Raw genomic sequence first — 23,412 nt, forward strand, 5'->3', positions numbered from 1 at the left:
TAAAACTTATAATTTGGAATGGTTTTCGGCATAATTGGTTAAGTGTGTAGTGAAACCGTTCCAAATTGTATCTCATTTTGGAATACATTTTCTAACTGTCGTCTTTTGAACATCCATTGTCACACATATAGGAATGATCAATGCAAGACCGTTCCTTTCTAATAATGTGTTCTAAAAAGAGTTCCAAATATTGACCGTTACTATTTTGGAGAGGCCATTGGAATGGAGCTTGTAACTGATAGTTTGGAACACATATTGGAACGGTTTAGCCCTTCCAAAATTATAACCCAAAAAAATATGGATCATGACGTCATGTATTAATATCCGTCCTCATGTGCTCCAAACCCCGTTCTACTATGGTACGAATTTTGGAACGATTGTCTTGCCCGTGCCAAATCCCGCTTTTTTTTTTGTAGTGTAAATTTCATCAAATTTTATAAAACTTACAGAACTTAAAAAATATAAACATAATTATGGGGCTAAAATGAATATAAAGTATACTTAATAGACTAAAATATAATTTTCCTTACAAAGTATAGTTAACTTTGACTAAACAAAAATGATAGTAAGAAATGAAATTTGATGAAAAAAGAGAGACCAAGAAAGGAAGAGGAAAAGACAGTTAGAAATGAAAGGTGGGGTAAAATGTGAGAAGGGGCGGAATCAAAGGATTTCCCTTTCCATGCCTCCCATTTAAGCTCCCCAAACTCATGTCTGCCCTAGTCGGTGGTGCCGTTCACTCCATACTTTCTAGAAAACACCAAAAGATCAAAAAGAGAGAGAGAGAGAGAGAGAGGAGCCTCTTTTTCAAGCGCCACCACCCCTCCACGGCGGTTCTCCACCACCCTCCGCCGTGGTTGCCGACATCATTCATCAGAGTAATTGAAATACACATAGATTCTCTTTTCAAGATTATGGGAGAGCCAGAAAAGAATATTAATAACCTATGTGAGAAGGCAATAATCACAGCATCAACCCCATCATCGTCATCATTCACATCTTCTCCTTCATCCCTGTCCGACGAGGAGCTGCAGCGCTTAGAGCAGGCACCGCCCTTCTGGAGGAACCCCAATACAAAGAGATTGTCAAAGCAGTTATCCATGTGCGAGATCCCTCGTGACATTGCATGGGAGAGGCGACGCAGGCAGTTTCTTCGTCAGGAGCGAAGGAAAAACGGGATCAACCAGGAGGCCGATGTTTTGACAGATGAGGATCTAAATGAGCTGAAAGGCTGCATAGAGCTAGGTTTTGGGTTCAATGAAGAGGATGGCCAGCGCCTTTGCACAACCATTCCCGCCCTTGACCTTTACTTTGCAGTCAATCGACAATTTTCTACCAGCCCCCTCTCTAGCCCAGCTAGCAACGGCTCCGCCCCATCATTAGGCGGCTCCACCACCTCCGGCTCCTCCGTGTCTGGTCTAGGAGGCCGCTCCTCCTCGTTTGGCGGCCCAATTAGCGATTCCGATTGGAAGATTTGCAGCCCAGGTATGAAATCATCTGTTCTGAAAACAGATATCTTTTAAGACAATAAATTAAGGTTACGTCACCTTGCATGTCAAAATCAGACACGACGAGACATTCATTACATTGATATACTATGTTATTACCACATGCATGTAATCATATATAGGTAAGTTTCTCCCTATAAACTAATTAACTACACGATTAGCTGTTGTGAAAGTCGAACTTACAACTCTTTGTTTGGAGCAAAGATTACAATGATGATCCACTAATTTGTTTTATTTATTTTGGTTTATTCCAAAAAATGTGGCATTTCTAGCTTCGTTTTTCTTTTACCTGGCTTTTATTCAATAAATATATCTAAATTTTAATTTGACATTATATAAGCTATGATTAGAAGAATTATGACTTTTTGTTATGATTAATTAGCATAGTTAAATGGTACAAAAGTAATAATGAATATATAATAATTACCCACTGTTGCACAACGTCTCTATTAACTGCTTTTTTTTCAAATAAGGTCAAAATATTAGTTACAGTTAAAAATCATGATAATTATTGTAGTTATAGGTAAAACAAGGGAAAAATATTATTTTAGTCCGCTAAGTATGCCTAATTTTAATTTTAGTCCGATAACTATGTTCATTTTTGTTTAGATCCAGTAACTTACGAAATTGCTTACTTTTAGTCCTCTAGCAGACTTTCGGACAATTTTACCCCTATGCAACTTTTGAAAGGCAGTTTTAGTCCATATGCACTCATAGGGGTAAAATTATCCGAAAGTCTGCTAGAGGACTAAAAGTAAGCAATTTCGTAAGTTACTGGATCTAAACAAAAATGAACATAGTTATCGGACTAAAATTAAAATTAGGCATACTTAACGGAGTAAAATAATACTTTTCCCGTAAAACAATGACAAATATTGCTTAGCCATTGCAAGAGTTAAGTTTCTACATCAATTTATTTTGACCATAGTCCATAGTAAATAATATGATTTCAAGTAATTTTTAAGTTACAGAATCAGGAAAAATTCATTTTCTCGTAGCGTATATATTTCATAAAGTTCAATTTGGTGGTCACTCTTTAATTCATTTTGCCCCTTTTTCTATTACATCAATGACAATAGTACAATTATAAAAAACAACAAAAAAAATAATAAGTTCATCATATGAAATTAACGCGCTAAATTAATTATGCAATATTTTACATAAATGAATATAATTTATTTTCTCCACAAACAATATAGAGTGTTGAATTAATTATCGTGCTAATATGTTTTGCAATATATATTTGAAAACTGAAATAATATTTATCAAATTGAAAGGGTTTGGAGTTTTGGTTGATTTCTTTGATGTAGTGTTTGTGGGGAAATGCCATTTCTCGTTCCGTAATTTACATTTTTTTCTATTTTTGGTTTTATCAATTACGAAATTTTTATTTTTGATCCCGTGACTTCTAAAAAGTAGCACTTTTGATTCCATGACACATTTTCATTATATATTTTATCGGACCGTGCCACGATCTTAGCACATGGCAGTTAGAGCTTTTACATTTTTGATCCCATACATTACGAAATTCTCATTTTTGGCCTCATAACTTTCAAAAAGTAGTATTTTTGGTATTAATGAAAAAGGTGTCAAGGGGCCCAAAGTTCTAATTTTTTAAAATTATAAGATCAAAAATGATAATTTCGTAACTGATGAAATTAAAAGTAAAAAAACCTTAAGTTACAACAAAAAAAAAAAAATATACTTTCCCTTGTGTTTGCTCAGTAGTAAATATAAGAGCTCTGTGTTTGCATCATATACATATACATAGTTTGTATAATTTGATTTTACATGTATACACGTAGGTGATGATCCTCAGCACGTGAAGACAAAGCTAAGGCATTGGGCACAAGCAGTCGCATGTTCTGTGAGGCAGTCCTCTTGAGGATGTGATATGGATTGTACAGAGGGAGGGGGGAAGAGAGAGAGAGGGAGAGAGAGAGGGATTGGGCATGGTATATATAAGAAATTCTTGATTGGGTACATGCATAGGCCATAAGATAGTTTTTTTTTTTTTTTTTTTTTTTTTTTTCCCTTTTTTTTTCTTTTTTCCCTTTTTTTTTTTTTTTGCTTCTTATTTTCGGAAAAGAGAACCACTAACACATTCTTCTTGCCCACAACTTTGTGCTTAATTTGTACGTTCATGTCTATGAAAATGTTCTTAGCTAGGGCTTGATTATGATGGTGAGATTAATGGATGAGCATCTCTAATTTGTAGCATCCAAGAATAAGTAGCCAACAGTTGTGGGTTCCACAATATCCTTTGCTACTTCACTTCCAAGTTTGTGTTTGATATTACAATTACTTCTAGGTTCAAACAATTTTCATGGATAAGTTTCTTTATATTGAAAACAATTATTCAACTATTATTTATTATGTGTTATAATTATTACTACTTGGCAACTAAAGATATCTTGCTCACAAAATTGTACTAGTGTTTGAGTTAAAAACAACCAATTGAAAACCATCTTTTGGTAATGCCATTCTCATTCCATAAGATTTTCAAGATATTTTGCTTCACCCCTTCACATGATCCCGAGAACTCCAAGTGAATCATAAATATCATAAAATTAATTATACGAAAAAAATACAAGTTTTAAATTTGCTATCAAAAGGATGATAAAAAAACATCTGCATCCAATACACATAAATCCATTAATCATTCAATTTTAATTTTTGAAAAAATTCCATTTTATTCCAAAAAATTAAAACAGCAAAATTAATAATTGAGAAAATTCTAGAAAATTATTTTTTTAGAAAAATGACGAAAAACAGCCGAACCGTCAGCCATCGGCCTGCAGCGCTCGGTGGCCCCTACTAGCATGTGTGCGCAACCCTTTGCTCGGCCGCTTGCGCACAGCGTTCGTAAGTAGACGTATGACCGCGCGTGCGTTGCCTGTGCGCAGCCCTTAGAGTGGCCTGAATGTAATCTATTCTGACAATACTCGATACTATGCAATATTATTTAATGAATAAAATGAGTATTCACTTTATCTGCTTCTTTATTTGTTTTGTTCATTCTGTATGTTTATATCTGCTTGAATATCACAACAAAGCCAACAGACCACTTGAACAACCACGCAATTGGACTGCGAATTGGATGACAATCATGAAATCAACTGATGAGAGGTTAGGTCTCAAATGTTCCAAGTCAAGAAGCTCGAGATTGGGCTTCCAGTGTCCTATGGAGACTTACACTAAGTATCACATTCATTTGGTGAGTGCTGCATTTCATCAATGACAGACGAAGTGCGTCTACGTGATCTTAGTGGGTTGATTGGCTAGGTGTCAAATTGGTTAAACTGACTCGCGGGGTTCGTTATATGGAAGCCTTGAGCGCTTGATCGATATGACTTGGATCCCCAACTCCGATAGTACGGGAGTAGCCCTCGAACTTGAGGAATCACAGCAGTCACGTGCATATGATGGTTGTATCTTGGATGTGCGTGAGATGTAATTATGTCACAAATATAATCGTCATAAGCCTCGTCTAGTGCAGTCGGAGTATGTAGTAAGGACGGTGAGTCCAAGAAGCGGATCCATCCCTTATCCGCATATGATGGAGGTATCTCCTATGCATTATGAGACGCAGACATGTTTTATAAACTTGTGACCATAGTAGTTGATCAAATAGGAAAAGAGGTTCCTATGTCGATTAATTGAGCGTAACATGTCTCAAGTATTAAAGCATAGATACCTAATCCAGGATGGGAACAGACACCAAATTCCATGTCCTACACTATGGCCAGGAGGCGATAGACGAAAGCACTGTACCCGTATGCACTCAAGAGCCTAAATGCTCAAATGGTCATTCACGTAGTCTTTAGTGCCACGGACGTTGCTAAACGGCCACCCATGGTAACGGATTTTCTTGATTAAGAGTTTATCAAGAATTATTAATTAAATTAGACTTAATCAAAGTATTAGACACTAGCCCAAATCTAGCTGAAAGGTGAATGTAAAGAGTCACACATAAATCACCGGGAAAAAACAAAGAATTAATTTGGAATTATTTCCACAAGTAATTAGACTGCTTGCAAATGAGAGATCAATTGGATGGAAGGCCCAAGGATAAATTAATGGGATTAATTTATGTTGGGCTTGTCCTCATCATTTAATAAGTTGGACCTTATTAATTAATAAGGACAATGTGGGATTATGTATTTAATTAGATTAAATACATATTGGGCTCAATTGAGTGGATTTTTATTAAATTGAATTTAAGAAAAATTCATTGGGCCTTGCATTTTAACCCATAAAATCAGCCAACACACGTGCATACGATGACTGTATCTTGGATCCGCGCGAGAGGTGATTGCGTTACAAACATGATTATCTTAAGTCTTGACTAGTGTAGTCGGAGTATGTAGTGAGGACGGTGAGTTCCAGGAAGAGGATATGTCCCCTATCAGCATGTGATAAAGGTATCTCCTATGCACTTTGAGATATGTCCACGCTCTATGACCTTACGGTCACAGTCATTGATCGAATAGGAAAAGGAGGTTCCTATGTCGATAAACTTGGCGTAACGCGATATCAAGTATTCAGCATAGACGTCTAATCCAGGATGGAAACTGACAAATAATTTCTTGCTCTAGACTAAGACCAGGAGATGGTAGATAGAAGGACCGTACTTGTATGGACTCGAGAACCTAAATGTTCACACAAAAATTCGCCTAGTCTCTAATGCTATGGACTATTGCTAGACGACCACCCATGGTGACGACTTTCTTGATTAAGGGTTATTAATTAAATTAAATTAAATTAATAATAATGTTAGACACTAGCTCAAGTCTAGCTGAAAGGTGAACCTAAAGAGTCACACACAAATTATCGAAAAGAAACAAGGAATTAATTTGGAATTAATTCCATAAGTAATTAGATTACTTACGAAAGAGAGATCCATTGGATGGTAAAGACCCAAGAACAAATTAAAGGCATTAGTTTATATTGACCTTGTCCTTATTATTTAATAAGTTGGATCTTATTAATTAATAAAAATAATTTGGGCTTATGTATTTAATTACATTAAATACAAGTTGCGCTCAATTAAATGGATTTTTATTAAAATTGAATTTAAATAAAAATTCATTCGGCCTTGTATTTTTTTTAAATAAAAATCGACCAAGCCCCATTTTTGAGCCTATAGAAAATTCTATGGAAGAAAATAAATGACTAGCAAATTGCAATTTCGAAAAGTGCAATTTTAGCCATTGTTGGGGATCTCTTTATTTAGAATAAAAAGAAATATACCTTGTAGATAAAAGAATGTATCTAGACACATTCTTATTTATCAATACAAGATATATATATATAATTATTTGGGAAATAATTATCACAATTATTACACAACAACAAAAAAAATCCCCTCCTTCCTCCAAGCACTACCGCCCCCCCCCCTCTTTCTCTCTTGTTCTTGGAGCATCTTTTCTCTTGACCTCTTCTAGCAAACAAAACATTGAGATTCCGATTCCTGTGTGGTGTGGTCTTCCTCCAAGCACCTCTCTACCGCCCCCCCCCCTCTTTCTCTCTTGTTCTTGGAGCATCTTTTCTCTTGACCTCTTCTAGCAAACAAAACATTGAGATTCCGATTCCTGTGTGGTGTAGACAAATTGGAGGGTTCCTGCATTGGAGTCTCAAGTGAACAACATTTCAACCGGACGTTAGAAAACAAGGTATCGTATTTCTACCTCTCTTATTTTTTCGGTCTATGATTTTCACCTCAGCCCTGTTTATGCTTATTTTATTTTTTTTATACATCGAAAGCACCGGAACTTCAAGGGTATACCCCTTGAATTCGTTATTTTTACGCTTTAATTTATATTAGTATGCGTTTTTGCTTACCGTTTTCGCTAGCGCGTTCCCAGGCTATACGATGCGTTCCTTCACAAACAATTTTCCGAAAGTTGGAATACGCATTCCGATGAAGTTATATAAGGGTATGATTTGATCAAAAATGAATTTGATACTTGTATATACAAGAAGATCAGTGAGAGCTTAGTTGCATACCTTGTGCTTTATGTCGACGATATCTTGCTCATTGAAAATAATGTCAAGATGTTGGGAGATATAAAAGCATGGTTGTCCTCTCAATTTTTCATGAAGTATATGGGTGAAGCTTTCTACATCCTTGGTATCAAGATCTATAAGGATAAATAAAAAAGAATGTTAGGATTGACCTAATCCTCTTATATTGAGAAAGTTTTGAAAAGATTCGAGATGGAAAAGTTAAAACGAGAATTTCTTCTGATGAGGCATGGAATTAAGTTGTCCAAGAAGCAGTCTCCCAAGACTGATGAAGAACTTAAAAGGATGTCGGACATCCCCTATGCTTCGGCTGTAGGCAGCATTTAGTATGTTGTTCAGTGCACTAGGCCCAATGTCGCGTACGGTTTGAGCGTAATGAGCAAATACCAAGTGTGTGCCGGGGAGGCACACTGGAGTGCAGTCAAGACCATACTTAAGTACTTGAAAAGGACTAAAGATATGCTCTTGATCTACGATGGTGGGGAATTGATACTGAAAGGCTACAGCGACACTAGCTTCCATCGGACGATGATGATGCCAAGTCTCAATCGGATTTTATATTCAAACTGAATGGTGGTATGGTTACTTGGAAGAGTTCCAAGCAGACTACTACAGTGGACTATATAGTGTTGGAATGGGTGAACCATTCAAGCAATCTTTATTTAAACAATGTTGTCCTGATGAATATGGCAAGTATTTCTATTTGACACAAATATCTATTGTGTTTACCAAATTATGTCGAGCTTTGCTTTGACGTCACGACAGATACCCACTGACCACTTTAACAACTGTGCAACAGTTGGACTGTGCATTGGATGGCGGTTATGAAATCAACTGCCAAGAGTTGGGTCTTAAATATTCCAAGTCGAGGACGTCTAGGATACGCATCGAGTATCCTATGGAGACTTGCATTAAGAGTCGTATTTATTTGATAAGTGTCGTATTTCATCGGCGACAGATGTGGGACGTCTATATGATCTTAGTGGGTCAATTGACTAGGTGTCGAATCGACTGAATTGACTCGCGTGAATCATCATATGGAAGCTTGTTCGGTATGACTCGAATCTCCGGCTCTGGTAGTATGGGAGTAGTCCTCAGACTTGAGGAATCACGACAGTCATGTGCATGTAATGACTACATCTTGAATTTGTGCGAGAGGTGATCGTGTCTCTGACATGGTCATCATAAGCCTTGTCTAGTGCGGTTAAAGCATGTAGCGAGGACGGTGAGTTCCAAGAAGAAGATCCATCCCCTGTCAAAATGTGATAGAGGTATTTCCTATGCACTTGGAGATACGTTTACGCTCTATAAAACTGTGACCACAGTTATTGATCAAATAGGTAAAAGAGGTTCCTATGTCGAGAAACTTGACGTAACGCGATCTCAAGTATTAAGCATAGACATCTAGTCCAGGATGGGAACCGACTCACATTCCAGGCCCCTAGACTAAGACCAGGAGACGGTAGATGAGAAGGACCGTACCCGTATGGACTCGGGAGCCTAAAAGTTCACATGAAAATTCGCCTAGTCTCTAGTGTCATGGACCATTGCTAGACGGCCACCCATGGTGACGGGCTTTCTTGGTCAAAGGTTGATTAAGAATTATTAATTAAATTAGATTTAATTAATAATACTGTTAGACACTAGCCCAAGTCTAGCTGAAATGTGAACCTAAAAAGTCACACACAAATCATCGAGAAGGGACGAGGAATTAATTGAGAATTAATTCCATAAATAATTGGATTACTTATATATGAGAGGGATCCATTGGATGGATAAGCCCAAAGATAAATTAATTGGATTAATTTATATTGAGTTTGCCCTTATTATTTAAAAAGTTGGACTAATTTTCTCTAACAAAGAGAATTGAGGGATCCTGATTTCGGTGTGGTGTGGACGCAACTTTAAAGGGTTTCTACGTTGAAGCTTTGGGTGAACGAATCAAATGAAAGCGTTGCGAAATAAATCACAGAGGTAATTTTGATTTCCAATTTTTGAACCTCTCGTTTTCATTCAACTAATAGCCCCGTTAATTTTATTATTGTCGGTTATTATTATTAACTACATCGAACGTCCGGGAACTCCTAGGGTACACCCTTTGGAATTATTATTTTACTGTGTTTCCATTTTAATTTATGCAATTTATTGTCGCTGCTTTTGCTTGCGCATTCTCGGGCGGATCCATTCGCACGTCGCGGTGCATTTCAAGAATTTCCTACCCCTAATTCTCCAATTCAGCCGCCCCTCTCCAATAAACACTTGGTCTGTTCTTTCTCCCTAATTTTCTTCTAACATAGAGGATTGAGGGATCCCAATTCCAGTGTGGTATGGACGCAACTTTTAAAGGCTTATACGTTGAAGTCTTGAGTGAACGGATCAAACAAAAAAGGTTCGAAGTAAATCAAAGAAAGAGGTAATTCTTGTTACGATTTATGTACCTCTCGTTTTTTATTCAACCATTAGCCCCGTTTATTTTATTATTGTTATGTTTAACTACATCGAACGCTCGGGAACTCCAAGGGCACACCCCTTAAAATTATAACTTTATTACGTTTCATTTTCAATTTATGTATTTTTATATTACCGCTTCCGCTTACGCATTCCCGGACCATCCATTTAGCATTTTTATCCAAGTTGGTAGTAGATAAGCAACAAATTTTCAGTGTGTTGGGGGTTCAGGATGGCTCATTACCAGTTAAATATTTGCGTGTACACTGTCTGCATCAAGGTTCATGCTTGTAGATTGTGCACCCTTGTTGCAAAAGATTGACAATCCAATAGTAGGATGGAGTCATCTTACTCTTTCTCTTGCTGCTCGAACTCAGTTGACAAAGTCGGTTTTTGAGTTCTCTCCATATGTTTTGGGCATCAGTGTTTATTGTTCCGAATGGAGTTAGAAAGGCCATTGAAATGAAGCTTCGGGAACTTCTATGGAAGGTTCTTTGGGTAAAGGCTATTATAAAGTGGCGCCGGAACAAATCTGTCTACCGAAAGCTCAAAAGGGACATGGAATTAAGAGAGTACGTCTTGTCAATCAAGAGCTTATGGTGAAACATCTTCGGCAGATTATTCAAGGAAAAGAGGAGTCTGTATGAGTAGCTTGGATACTAGAATACAGATTAAAACACCATACCATATGGTCTTATCATCGGTCAAACGGTTCTTGGAGTTTAATAACCCTCATGATCACCTCGTCACTGGCCTGCCAATAGACACGATGCTAGATGTTGTCATCAATCAGGCCCTCACAACGTACATTTGATGCTAATCAAATCATGGTTCGTTTGCATATAATCCATGCTGGTACTACTGATCCTATTTTTCGGAGGAACTCTGTTGGAAATTTCACAATATCTCATGCTTTACAACTTTTTCAACCTCAGTCTGCTCATGTGGGATGGGATGCTCTCTATCACACTCCTACACATTGTTTCATATTATGGATTGTTATTCATCAAAGGTTGTCCACTTTGGACAAACCATGGTGTACATATAAGAGGACAAGAGGTGCATTTTATGTGACGATCAGCTTGAAGAAAATCACACCCATCTTTTTTTCAATTGTACTTACACGAGGAGATGCTTGACAATTCTTTGTCGAAAAGTTAGATTCTCATGGCCGTATTCAGATTTGCAGGAGGGGATAGAATGGGGAACTAAAAGGTGGAGAAATTCTCACTTGTTAAATTCTGCTTCACGATCACTTTTAGCTGCTTTGGTTTACTTCATATGAAATGACGAAGCAACAGACACTATAAGGGACTTCAATGAGTGCTGAAGGATTGTCTAGATTCATCATAGAGCATGTTAGGATGCATATACTTAGTGCTGAAAAGCCTAATCTCCAAGCGTTTGTGTTGTATAGAGTTTGGCAAATAGCTTGGTTAATTAAATTAACTTGTGGAGCTCGTATAAGAGCTGGATAGCAACATTGTACACACAATTTATTTATTTATGGGGTGACCCCTATGATATCTAAAATGAGCACATTACTCCCCTATGTTTAAAATTTTAAAAAACATAGGGAGGTAAATTGTTGTATTTTAGAAAATACAGAGAGATAAATCACTATTTATTTTTTCATACGGGATAATTTGCTCATTTGTGATATCATAAGGGGCTTGCATTTTTTCCTTTATTTTTACCCAAAAAATAACTTTTATCGAAATTATAATTTAATCCCCTAATTTCTACATATATAATTTAACTTCAAATAATTTGTAAAGCTCCAATTTAATTTCTCCAAACATTAATATATTCAAATTTAACCTATAATTTATTTACGATTAAAATTATTTTTTTTTAATAATTATAGATAAATCTCTCAGCAATATATAGAATTTTATAAACATCATCACAATGAATGCATACATCTCACCACAATAATATATACACCTTATTATACACTAAAAAGTCTAACTCCATAATAATAATTATTATTTCTAAAATCCAAATTACTATTAATTAATTTGACAATACCCATCTAATATTTAATTCTCTCTATACATAAAATAAAAAATACTTGAAAAGCATGCGCGTGGATGGTGGGTTAATTATTTTTTATTTAAAAAATAAATAAATTATATTAATATAATTTTTTTAAATAGTATAATATTATTTACGAGTCGCAATTTCTAACGACGATTCGAGTAAAAAAATATTTTCTTTTAAAAAAAATCGCCAAGTTCGGATTTTGAATTGCGATTTGGTGATTTTTTTTTTAAAAAAAAACTTTTACTCGAGTCACGGTTAGAAATCACGACTCATAATAATAATATTATACTATTTAAAAAAATTATATTAATATAATTTATTTATTTTTTTTTGTAATAAAAAAGTAATTAACTCTGGGTAATTTTGTGTTTCGTGCTCGAATTACAACCGCACCACAGTGATACAGGTAATGATAATTAACTTTTTTTTTTTTTTTTTTAAAAAAGAATTACAACCGCACCACAGTGATACAGGTAATGATAATTAACTTTTTTTTTTTTTTTTTTAAATAAGCCATGGGATTCAACAATTGGTCCGAAAAAGAAAAAGGAACAGACGTGCAATTTTTCTTGTCTTTTTCTCCGGCGTCGCTTATAAGGTAAAACAAAACAACAGCGAGCCAACGAGACAGAGAGAGAGAGAGAGAGAGACGGAGACGGAGAGAGATGGATAGAGTGTTTTCAGTGGATGAGATGGCTGACCAATTCTGGTCAGCCCATCAGCCTCCAGTTCGCCTCCATGAGGATGCTGACGTGGAGCAGCCGTCTTCCTTCGCCGCCGCGGAGTCCTCATCGAAGGTGATGCGGATGAATCGCAGCTCATCGGAATGGGCATTTCAGCGGTTCCTGCAGGAGGCCGGCGCCCCCGATCGCAACAGCCTGCAAAGCGACGACGTTGCTGAGACCAAAGGCAACCATCATCATTACAATGATAATGAGAAGCGTGAGACGACGGCGGGGGGAGGCCTGCCGCCGAATATTCCGACAGATTCCGAGGAGTATCAGGCCTTCCTTAAAAGCCGCCTCGAGTTGGCCTGCGCTGCCGTCGCGTTAACCTGGGTAGTTGTTCCTCTGTTTATCACGTTATTTCTTATTTTCTATCTTCTTTTTGGGAAAATAGGGATTTCTTTTTTTTTAAAATTCTCTATGTTGAATTGATTCTGAGCTGATCTTTCACGGATGATAGTTTTTACGCGTTGCTTTACCTGTTGTACTCTTGGCCTTTTCACAAGTATCCCTCTTAGATTGATTTTTATTAGGTTTTAGTTTCTTTTTACTTAGCTTATGCTATGATTAGGAGATTTAAGCCATTAAGAGTTGTCCGAATATGTTGCTGTTTGCTTGTTAATACTAAGAAATGAACTTCAATCTAGGCAACTGATGGCAAGGCTCATGAGTCTGCAGCAGCAGCTACGTCAGACATCGGCTCTCAGGCATCCAATTCATCACAATATAAAGGTTACTGAAAGTTATGATACTACTTCTAATGAATTTGTGTTTTATGCCCGTGAACATGAATGCTCTTTATCAATCATATTTCCAGTAGCATAGTTCACTTTGTATCACTGAATCTCATAGTTGGCTAGTACCAGAAAAGGCCAAATAGATTGGAAAAGGGGGAGGGGATGAAAAGAAAACACATTGCACCCTGCTCTGCAAGCTCTTCAAGAATTTATTCTGAGTATGGTGCATATGTTCTACACTTGAGTACAAAAGCAGAAGGCGCTCTATATTTCATGCCGTTGTGCTTTTCAAGGACTTGTAAACCCCTTCGTTGACCCCTCATGCATTATCAACATAAGTTAAATGCTATTGCTTGATCTTTTAGCATGTCAAAATTTTGTCCATTTTTTAACCTAAGTAGTTAAGCATAAAATTCAAGTATAATGTTCAAGGACTAGAGGGAGAATTACAAAAGGAAAGGGCATCAACATATCCAAATTGGCTAATGGACATAGGTTCAAGCTCCTATTGCTTATGAAGCATATTTAGTCATTTATGTAATTTCTTGTTAAGATGAGTATTCTGAGATCCAACATCAAAATTTCGTATGGCAATTGCTTATATTTGTATTAGTTGGTTGAACAAATTTCTTATTGATTGCGGGGTTCTTGTTTTTAGCTTGGCCCACGATCTTTAAATAAGTAATGGTAAATCATGCAACCTCATAGTTCTTAATGGCGAGCCATGGAAGTGAATGGTGCGAGGCCTGCACCATTCTTCAAGAAATGCTGTGGCCAGGCATGCCTTTCTCTGGGGCACACAAGCCTTTTCAAGGGAGCCCAATCAGTTGTGTTTTCCGGAAACTGGGGCGGTGGGGGGTGGGGAGCAAGAAATCCTAATCTCTCTTAACAGCTACTCTGGTGTTTCTCTTTTAACACATATGCCTTTCTCTTCCTCCTTTCTCTTTTCACGCTCCGGTTTGTTTCTTTTCTTTTATTTTCTTCGTTGTTGGTTAGGTCTGTCCTTCTTTCTTCTTTATCTTTTCTTTTCTTTGCAAGGCTTTCCGTGGTTATTTCTGTTTTTTCCCCTATGTTGTTGGCCAAAATAATAATTGTAATTATTGCCTTTGTGTTAAAATTTCTACATTTGCTTAAATTATTGAAATTTTGGTGAAATATGTGAAGTTATTGCTGAAATATTGCTATTCACTGCATAAAAAAAATCTTACGTTAAAAGAAATAATGCGAATTTGCTGAGATAAATTTTAAAATCAGTAAGTTCTTAGAGTATTGCTCCATTATAGAAATAAGTTGTAATTAAGTAATTGCTGAAATTTGTGTTAACCAAGTTCTCTTCTTTGCTGTCTTTATATTCATTTATTTGTTCATTATTTTTTTCTTTTATTTTAAAATATTTCAGTTTCGTAATTACGTCACGTCTACTTGTGATAAGTAGAAAGGATTTAGTTAATTCTCATGTTTTACCTCTCAATAATTCTTTGGAAATTATTTCCTATCCGGTTACCACCCCTCATTACGTAAAAAATGTTCTCATGAGGTGGTCAATGTTTTGTCTGAATGAAATAATTTATACAGATATAATCAATTTATCAAATTTTTTTATTAGTATTCTCTTTAAAGTATAAAAGTACTACTTTTTCTTTTTTCCGAAGAAGAATCCTTGTAGTTATCACATTGATACCATTTGTCTCAGCACATGAGACTTGCCTATGGTTTATTTGGTGGAGATTTTAAAGAATACATTTTTATCTTGAAACGACAAATTTCATGGGAGTGCGTATGTTTCCATCTCCGATTTCTTTTGAATTATTTGACAAAGTCAATTGTCCGAGTTTAGTCATTTGACCCTGGGAATAAATTTATAATGTCATTTACACTTGGTCTATTTTGTGATGTTCTGGATGCATCGGTTGTTAATTATGTGCATGAAAATATGATTCTGCATGTTGACATAAATAATTGGATTTCATTTATGATAATCAGGAAATATGAAATTCTGATCAAGATTTCGTCATTTTAATGAAAACTTAAAACAATGGTACTTGAATAAGTGCAAGTTAAGATAAAGGCAGCTGTTTCAGGAGATAACTGCTGGCTTGGATATTGCAAGTTTTTGTGCACTGGTCCTTACAAAGATAAAATATACCCATCCCTCTACCTGCGTGTTGCAAAATTTGTAGTGTGTTATTTCATGTCTACAGAATGGCAACTGTTAACTTGTGGACACTATTCAATCTAGTTTTTCTCAGCATAATAAAAGTTGACATGGCAAGGGAGTTGGCGCCAGGATGCATACTTTTTTATGGCAACTATACCCAAGTCATTAAACTTGAGAAGCTTGAAAAAAGAGTATCTTGAGGTATAATATACAGAAACAACTGAATTAAGACCTTACATCCAGCACTGTCAATTCATGCAACTTGGAAATTGTTGTATGGGAGTTAGCCATCAAGGAATTCATGTACTTGATTGACATAAATGGGAATGACATAAGGACATATTTGAAGGTTGAAATTGTTATTAACATGCTCTCTATTGTATTTTACTTTTCCTCTGTAGCAACTGGGCGGGATTCATCTAAGATACAGGACAAGGATGCTGGTGGACCAGTCGGTGTACCTCTGCTTCCTGCAATACCCAGGAGATCTGGGGCTCAGGTGAGGTCAACAACAAGTGGTTCGTCGGCCGAACAGTCTGATGATGAAGAAGCTGAGGGAGAGAATGAGACTACTCAGAATATGGATCCTGCAGATGCAAAACGCATGAGAAGGTAGTCAGCTTAATCTTTCGGTTTTACTCAATAGATAGTTCAACTATTAATGTGAGTAAGTGGTGATCAGAACGTGAAATGAAGAAGCTTCACCTAGTGAGCTGTGAAACCTAATGTTGTGTGAAGGAGATATTGACGCTTTTGTGTTGAGAGTTGTTGTAACGAAAAAATGAAAGCCACTCACTGAACTTCTTCAAGAAATGAATTACAGACCATGTTTATTAATTTCTTTGATATATTTTCTCCAATTGTGTCCTTGCTGGCTGTCTCAGAACAAGTGGAATTGTAATTGTCCATGAAGAAAAATATACTTGTAATATTTCCGTCCTTTTGTTTCGTTGGAATTTTAACATAACGCTGTTAGATGTTACTTGACGTAACTGATTCAATGGAAGGAAATATTCTTCTTTATTGTGAAGTATCCTTCTTCTGAAAATTTTAGTCCCTATTAGGTTGCGTATTCTGAGTCAGCATCATTGTTTTAACATTCAAATATCTAAATAAAAATCATAAATTAATTAAAGAAATATGATACATTAAAATTTGACATTGATCTTTTGTCCTTTCAGAATTTTCATCTGAGAAAAACTTAGTTTGCGAAGTAGATATTATCTGTCTCTAAATATCTCAGGTATAATTTCCGCATAACCAGTGTTTGCTTTTGCTAATTATCCCCTTCTGTTGTCATATCACTTCATTTGTTTATCCGCACTTTGTGCTGAAGCGGATATATTAATTGATGATTTTGTAGGTGATCTTTCATTAATTGTTCGATTCTTTTTCATCTGTTATGAGATTTTTTAAAGGCAGGATTTGAAACTAGGTAATTGACCTTGAGACTGCCAGATTTCCTTTTTGCAGTCCCTAAGCAGAATTCTCTAATCTGAAGTCTGCCAGAATACAGCATCTTATTATATTACCCAGTCCTAGGGCTTAAGCATGATTTGCTAATAAATTTCTGTAAAGGAACATCCCACTAATTATTGAGCACCCAAGGGTTCCTATGCGTTGCAAATGAGAAGTGTATTCTTGTGCAAGTGGCACATTATGGTTTTCAAAATTGTTTAAAATATTTGTACTTGAAACAACTTTACAAGAAGATCCAATCCGAATAAAAGGAGCCACAAGTATGTGTACTCTCATACAACCATACAATGATTGTGGCAGTGGAGAAGTTTAAAATGTAGTTTTGCGACATAAATGATTTGATATCAGAGTGTGATGCTACTAGAATAAATTATTTAGTATTGTACCATCTAGAACTCCTAAATGGCTCTGAGTTTCCTAGGGGATGTTTTATAGATGGACTGGATGCATGTTGTTTTTCCCCTCTCTTCTGAGCTTTAATCTTCTGAAAGATAGAACTTGCTGATTACAGTAAAAGAATGAACTGCCAATGATTTAATTTACTGGTGCATCAGCCACAGCCACCAACTTTGTGAGAGAGAACTTATCTAATTTATAGGCTCTAGTGAGTCTGCATGTGTGCATTAACTATACCATTATTCTGAACCAGGTTTCAATGATTTAGTGGAATGTGAATAAGTTGTTATCTTAGCTGGATATTATATGAGACCAGAGTAACAGCATCTTTTACTCAAATAATTCAAAGTTGCTGTCTTGTGTTAGGTTTTCTGTGTCTAACATGGTTTACCACGTTGTTTAGATTCAAATTAAGTACTTTTATCTAATAGGTTTGTCTACTAATTTTCAGAATGCTCTCCAATAGAGAATCAGCCCGACGCTCAAGAAGAAGAAAGCAAGCCCATTTGACTGAGCTTGAGACACAGGTATATGCTCAATTCTCCTCATTTTTTTTTAGAACTCTCACCAGTATGTCCATTTATATCTTGGCCATTGCTCTTCTTAGGTCTCTCAATTAAGAGTTGAAAACTCTTCTTTGCTTAAGCGCCTTACCGACATAAGCCAGAAGTATAATGAAGCAGCTGTTGATAATAGAGTTCTGAAAGCTGATGTTGAGACCTTGAGAGCAAAGGTAAGTTAAGTCATCATAGTTCTACAAGCTGCATGGTCTGCAATGGAAGATCTAAATGTCAAAAATTGACGTTAAGCTGCTATTACATTATGCCTTCCTGCCATGACGTCTTCTCTTGGTGGTAAAAATTGACACGTGCACTTTGAAGACTACAATCCAGCGTAATCTGGTGCTGGCATCCAATCATGAATTCCTTTGTCCCATGACATAAAGGTCTCCAGTTCGGGATCTCTCCATGGGAATTGATTAAGAGAGTGTTTGACTAAACTAACTTATAAAATCTTATGAGCTCATACATGTTATAAGAATTTTTTAAGCCTCTAATATGCTAGTTTTATTTTAAAATTAAGTTATTGAAATGTTCGAATAAAATAAGATCATGAAGTTATAATATTTTAGTAATGACAAACTTTAATTAATTTGAAGAAATTTTGAACTAGTTAAAATTTTAAAATAAGTTTGGAAGTCCTACTTTATTGAGGGAGTTTATAAGTTCCTAAAATCTTATTTTTGGTTTTTATGAACTCATTTCCTAAGAAATTTACTAAATACTTTACGACATCCTATAAGTTCGAAACATGTTATAAGACATTATAAAGAGAGTATAAGCTCAAAACACCCTTTATTTGGTAGGTAAGACTTTGGTTCTCATATGTAGGAACAGGAGTTGGGCTATGCAGATTATAACCCATTAGCCATGAGCTTCTAGAACCATAAAAGTGATGGATCTCAGAGCGGAACTGATTGTCTTGTGCTTCAGTCTCCCATCCTTTTCTTTGGTTGAACTAAAGCCATTTTTGTTATTGTACGTGGGTTTCCGAATTGACTCATTTGCTTTAGGTGAAGAATCTAATGTGTTCTCTTTCCAAATACCTGACCATTAGTTGAACTGTTCATGTCAAGTGGACTTCTGAACAATCGGTTTAGTCTTTTGTTCTCTGACAGGTGAAAATGGCTGAAGAAACTGTGAAAAGAGTTACTGGGTTGAACCCACTATTCCAAGCCATGTCTGAAATATCCACGATGGGCATGCCGTCTTTTGCTAGCAGCCCTTCTGACACATCAGGGGATGCTGCTGTACCAGTACAAGATGATCCACAGCAGCATTATTATCATGCCCCTTCTAACAATCAGTTAAGTGATATAAGAATCCGTAATGGTTTGGTAGATATTCCTCCAGCAGAGAATGCACAACCAGAGGCAGCAGCAGTGGTTGGGGCAAACAAGATAGGAAGAACTGCTTCCATGCAGAGAGTGGCTAGCTTGGAACATCTGCAAAAACGCATCCGTGAAGGAGCAGCTTCCTCCGCCACTGGAGCGCAGTAATGCTATTTTCAAGATCCTGATGGGGAAAGCCTTGCGACTGTAGTCCTATTTTATGTCAGATGTCCTTTTTTCTCTTAAATGCTTTGTGGGCAAGACTCATTCTTGCCTTCCAACTTTTCATTCTTCTGTCCAAGCAACAAATGTACAATACTGCTACTTATTCAGATTTGATCGTAATGTTTTCCTCTCATCTGATTTAGTTCCTCACATTTATAGATTTCATTATTTTTGGTACCTTGAGTTATCTAATGGTTAGATTTAACGGATTTATTGAAAAAAAAAAAAAAAAACCCTATTTCTGCTGCCAAAAGGACTCGAAACCAAAACCATGTGAAAAAAATACAATGCCTTTACTTTCTAAATGAAATATTACTTAGTAAAATATTACATATTAAAAAAAATGGTGCTACTGCCAAAAGGTTTCGATATTGAGACCTAATTTGAAAATTCAATGCATTTACCAATCTACCAAGTGGAACATCTAATTGTTTTATTAAATAAAATATTATTTATGCATATCTTTAAAATAAAAGACATCTCAAAATCATGCTAAAAACTCTCAAAGTAAACCAATATCAATCATTATCATCTTACATATCCTGATAATAAAAATTAAAATATAACCAACTAAAAGAACATAAGCACCAAATGATGCATAAATAATGCAATTTATTTTGGCTAGTTATATTTTAAGTTAGTCCTTATATTAATTGGATTAATTTTGGACTTGGTCCAATTTATAAATTGGATTTATAAATTAAAAAAGAGAAAGCGCTTGGATCTTTTAATTAGATTAAAAGATATGGAGTTTAATGATGGGCTCATAATTGAATTTGATTTAATTAAAGTCTATAATGACATAGATTTGATTTAATTTTAATTAAATTAAGCCCGATCCATCAAACACAAGCCGCCTTGGAAGACATTGGCTAGGTCATATATATACCATAAAATTAATCTAACCATTCATAATACTTCTCCAAGCTTTCGAGTTTTCTCTCATCCTTCTCTCCAACATTTTCCTTGGTCTTTGAGATAAAAGAAAACAAGAAGATCAAATATGTTAATTTGATAACGAATATTTGATCTTTTGCTCTTCCGTGATTGTTCTTGCTAGCACGAGATAATCACGTTCTCTTAGTGGGAGCATGATATAATTGGAGGATCTACGTTGAGATCTTGGTGCGAAGAAATCATTACTTGTAGCTGGTTCAAGAAATCAACGAGGGTATAATTTTCTTTAGTGCTCTCGTTTCTTTCTTGCTTTATTCTTGGCCTATCGTTATTTTGTACATTGAACGCCGGGAAAGATTAAGGGTAACCCCTTGATCAGGTATTTATGTTTGTATTTCGATTTATTTGATTTTTGCGCTTCCACTGTATTTTTCGGGCCGATTTGCTCCCTTCAGATTTCTCTCTTCCCTTTCTTTGTCTTGCTAGTATGAGAAAAGGAGGATCTCCTGATGATTATAATGAACTTATTTTTAGGGTTCAAGGTTGAAACCCCATGGAGAAAGATCTGGTTGAAAAAGGAGACAACGCTTGCAGGCGATTCAAGAAAGCGACAAGGGTAAGACTTCTTTTAAGATTTTGGTCTCTCGGGTTTTTTCTTGTTCATTCTTGGCCTGTTATTATGCTTATTGTACACTAAACGTTTGAAAAAGATGAAGGTACACCCTTTGATTAGGTATTTTATGCTTTAATTTGATTTTTTTTTATTTTCTGCACTTTGGCTTAACAACTTACCTCAAGTGGTATCAGAGTTTGGCTCCATATCTAGACCTAGATTCATACATGTTTTTACGTGAATTAGCATGTTAACATGTTTAATCTACTTTAGAAGCATGAGATTTACCGTTTGATTGCATATCTAAATATATGAATTTATGTGTTTAATTTTGCTTTTAATTTGAGCAGAAGATTTTTTTTTTTGAAAATTGTATATTTTTTGAATCAATTATTCTTATTATTTCAAAATTTATAGAAAAAAAGGTCTTAGAAAAATCCTAAAAATGTAGTAGCCGTAATTGCGGCCTACCAGTTGGCACTGCCTAGCAGGCAGCACAATAGGGAACAAACGGGTCGGTGAGAGCCTTGTGCGCGTTGTCTAGGTAGTGCGTGTGCTGGCGTGTATTTTTGGTTTGCGTGTTGTGCGGTAGCACGTTGTAGGGGCCTGCTTTTAGAATGAGTGACCAAAAAAGTAATTAAATTTGCTATTTTCTTTTCTATAATTTTTAATAAAATAATATTAAACTAATGAATATGGAAAGCAGTGACTACATCATTAGATATGGTAATCATAAGCCTTATCCAGTGCAGAGTATGTAGCAAGGACGGTGGATTTCAAGAAAGAATATGTTCCCTGTTAGTATTGTGATAGTAAGATCTACTATGCGCTTTAAAATTATTTAAACTCTTTAAGTTTATGGTCATAGCGATTGATTGAGTGAGAAGGGATTTCCTACAATGATCAGTAGAGTAAATGCATCTCGAGTATGAACTATAGATGTCTAGTCAAGGATGGGAACTGACGTCCAATTTCATGCCTTAGATTAATACTAGGAGATGGTTGATAGTATGACTATATCCATATAAAACTCAAAGCCTAAATGTTCACACATAATTCACTTAGTCTCTAGTGCTATGGACTATTGCTAAATGATCACTCATGTGAAAGAGTCGATATGGCTCGGGTGCTATGGACTATTGCTAAATGATCACTCATGTGAAAGAGTCGATATGGCCCGGGAATGCGGTGGAAGCATGAAATATAAAAAAACGGTTCAAAGGGGTGTTCCTTTTGAAATTCTCGGGCATTTAGTGTTTGTCCAAATCATAATAACAAATATATAAGCATGTGGCTAGAGGATGAGGCAAAAGGCACATAAATGTAACATGAAACTTTACCTTTTGTTTCTATAGATGAGCAGCAACGTGCGTGTTTCCCTTTTCGTTCTTCTTTCGTTCACTTTAGGATTCAAATTAGAACCCTTCTAATTTTCACACACCACACTATGAAATAGATATAGTTGTTTTTATATTTCTAGATAGAACCAAGAATAAGATGAAAAATAACTCCAAACAAACACTATGTTTAGTGCTTTTGGATTGTTTTATGTTCTAACTTATGGAGTTAATTTTAAATTAATTCCTTGTTCCTTTCCGATGATTTATGTGTGACTCTTTAAGTTCACTTTTCAACTAAACTTAGACTAGTCTCTAACACTATTATTAATTAAATTTAATTTAATTAATAATTCTTGATTAACCATTAAACAAGAAAGCCCGTCACCATGGGTGGCTGTCTAGCAACATTCAATGACACTAGATAGTAGGTGAATTTTCGTGTGAACATTAGGCTCTCGAGTCCATACAGGTACGGTCCTTCCATCTACCGTCTCCCGACCTTAGTCTAGGGTATGAAATTAGGTGTCGGTTCCCATTCTGAACTAGACGTCTATGCTTAATACTTGAGATAGCATTATGCCAAGTTTCTCGACATGGGGACCTCTTTTTTCCTATTCGATCAACGACTATGGCCACAAGTTGATAGAACTTGAACGCTCCGAGTGCGTAGGAGATACCTATGTTACATACTGACAGGGACCCTATCTCGGAAATATCCCTGTCTCACCAACCTCTCTATTTCGTCCTTGAGCTGAAGCATTCTTCCGTGTTGTGCCCCCTCTCATGATGGAATCTGCAATATTTGTTAGAAAATTTTTTAGAGGGGGTATACCTAGTGTGCCTTGGCCATTGCAGAACATCCACATTTTCAACCATCATCAGTGCTTTCTCGCGCGACATGGCCAATAGAGTGTAGTTGTGG

General features: G+C 36.0%; 2 protein-coding genes across 2 annotated transcripts; both read left to right on the top strand.

Moving 5' to 3' along the window:
• On the top strand, window positions 736-3,829 carry LOC105172268. The gene is made up of 2 exons (XM_011093645.2): window positions 736-1,485; window positions 3,314-3,829. The coding sequence occupies exons 1-2, from the start codon at window positions 915-917 to the stop codon at window positions 3,391-3,393; spliced, it is 651 nt and encodes a 216-aa protein (XP_011091947.1). The 5' UTR covers window positions 736-914; the 3' UTR covers window positions 3,394-3,829.
• On the top strand, window positions 12,618-19,805 carry LOC105172269 (light-inducible protein CPRF2). Its single transcript, XM_011093646.2, has 6 exons — window positions 12,618-13,087; window positions 13,402-13,486; window positions 16,051-16,261; window positions 17,976-18,051; window positions 18,132-18,257; window positions 19,203-19,805. The coding sequence occupies exons 1-6, from the start codon at window positions 12,695-12,697 to the stop codon at window positions 19,581-19,583; spliced, it is 1,272 nt and encodes a 423-aa protein (XP_011091948.1). The 5' UTR covers window positions 12,618-12,694; the 3' UTR covers window positions 19,584-19,805.

Source organism: Sesamum indicum, linkage group LG10 (assembly GCF_000512975.1).
Source record: "Sesamum indicum cultivar Zhongzhi No. 13 linkage group LG10, S_indicum_v1.0, whole genome shotgun sequence".
Classification (NCBI taxonomy): domain Eukaryota; kingdom Viridiplantae; phylum Streptophyta; class Magnoliopsida; order Lamiales; family Pedaliaceae; genus Sesamum; species Sesamum indicum.

What these genes read in the sequence shown, in the direction of transcription:
- LOC105172268 (XM_011093645.2), top strand. Translation starts at nt 915, where the DNA reads ATGGGAGAGCCAGAAAAGAATATTAATAACCTATGTGAGAAGGCAATA. An exon ending in TTGGAAGATTTGCAGCCCAG is followed by an intron (nt 1,486 to 3,313) that starts GTATGAAATCAT and finishes GTATACACGTAG; the next exon opens with GTGATGATCCTCAGCACGTG.
- LOC105172269 (XM_011093646.2), top strand. Translation starts at nt 12,695, where the DNA reads ATGGATAGAGTGTTTTCAGTGGATGAGATGGCTGACCAATTCTGGTCA. An exon ending in CAATTCATCACAATATAAAG is followed by an intron (nt 13,487 to 16,050) that starts GTTACTGAAAGT and finishes TTTCCTCTGTAG; the next exon opens with CAACTGGGCGGGATTCATCT. An exon ending in TGACTGAGCTTGAGACACAG is followed by an intron (nt 18,052 to 18,131) that starts GTATATGCTCAA and finishes TGCTCTTCTTAG; the next exon opens with GTCTCTCAATTAAGAGTTGA.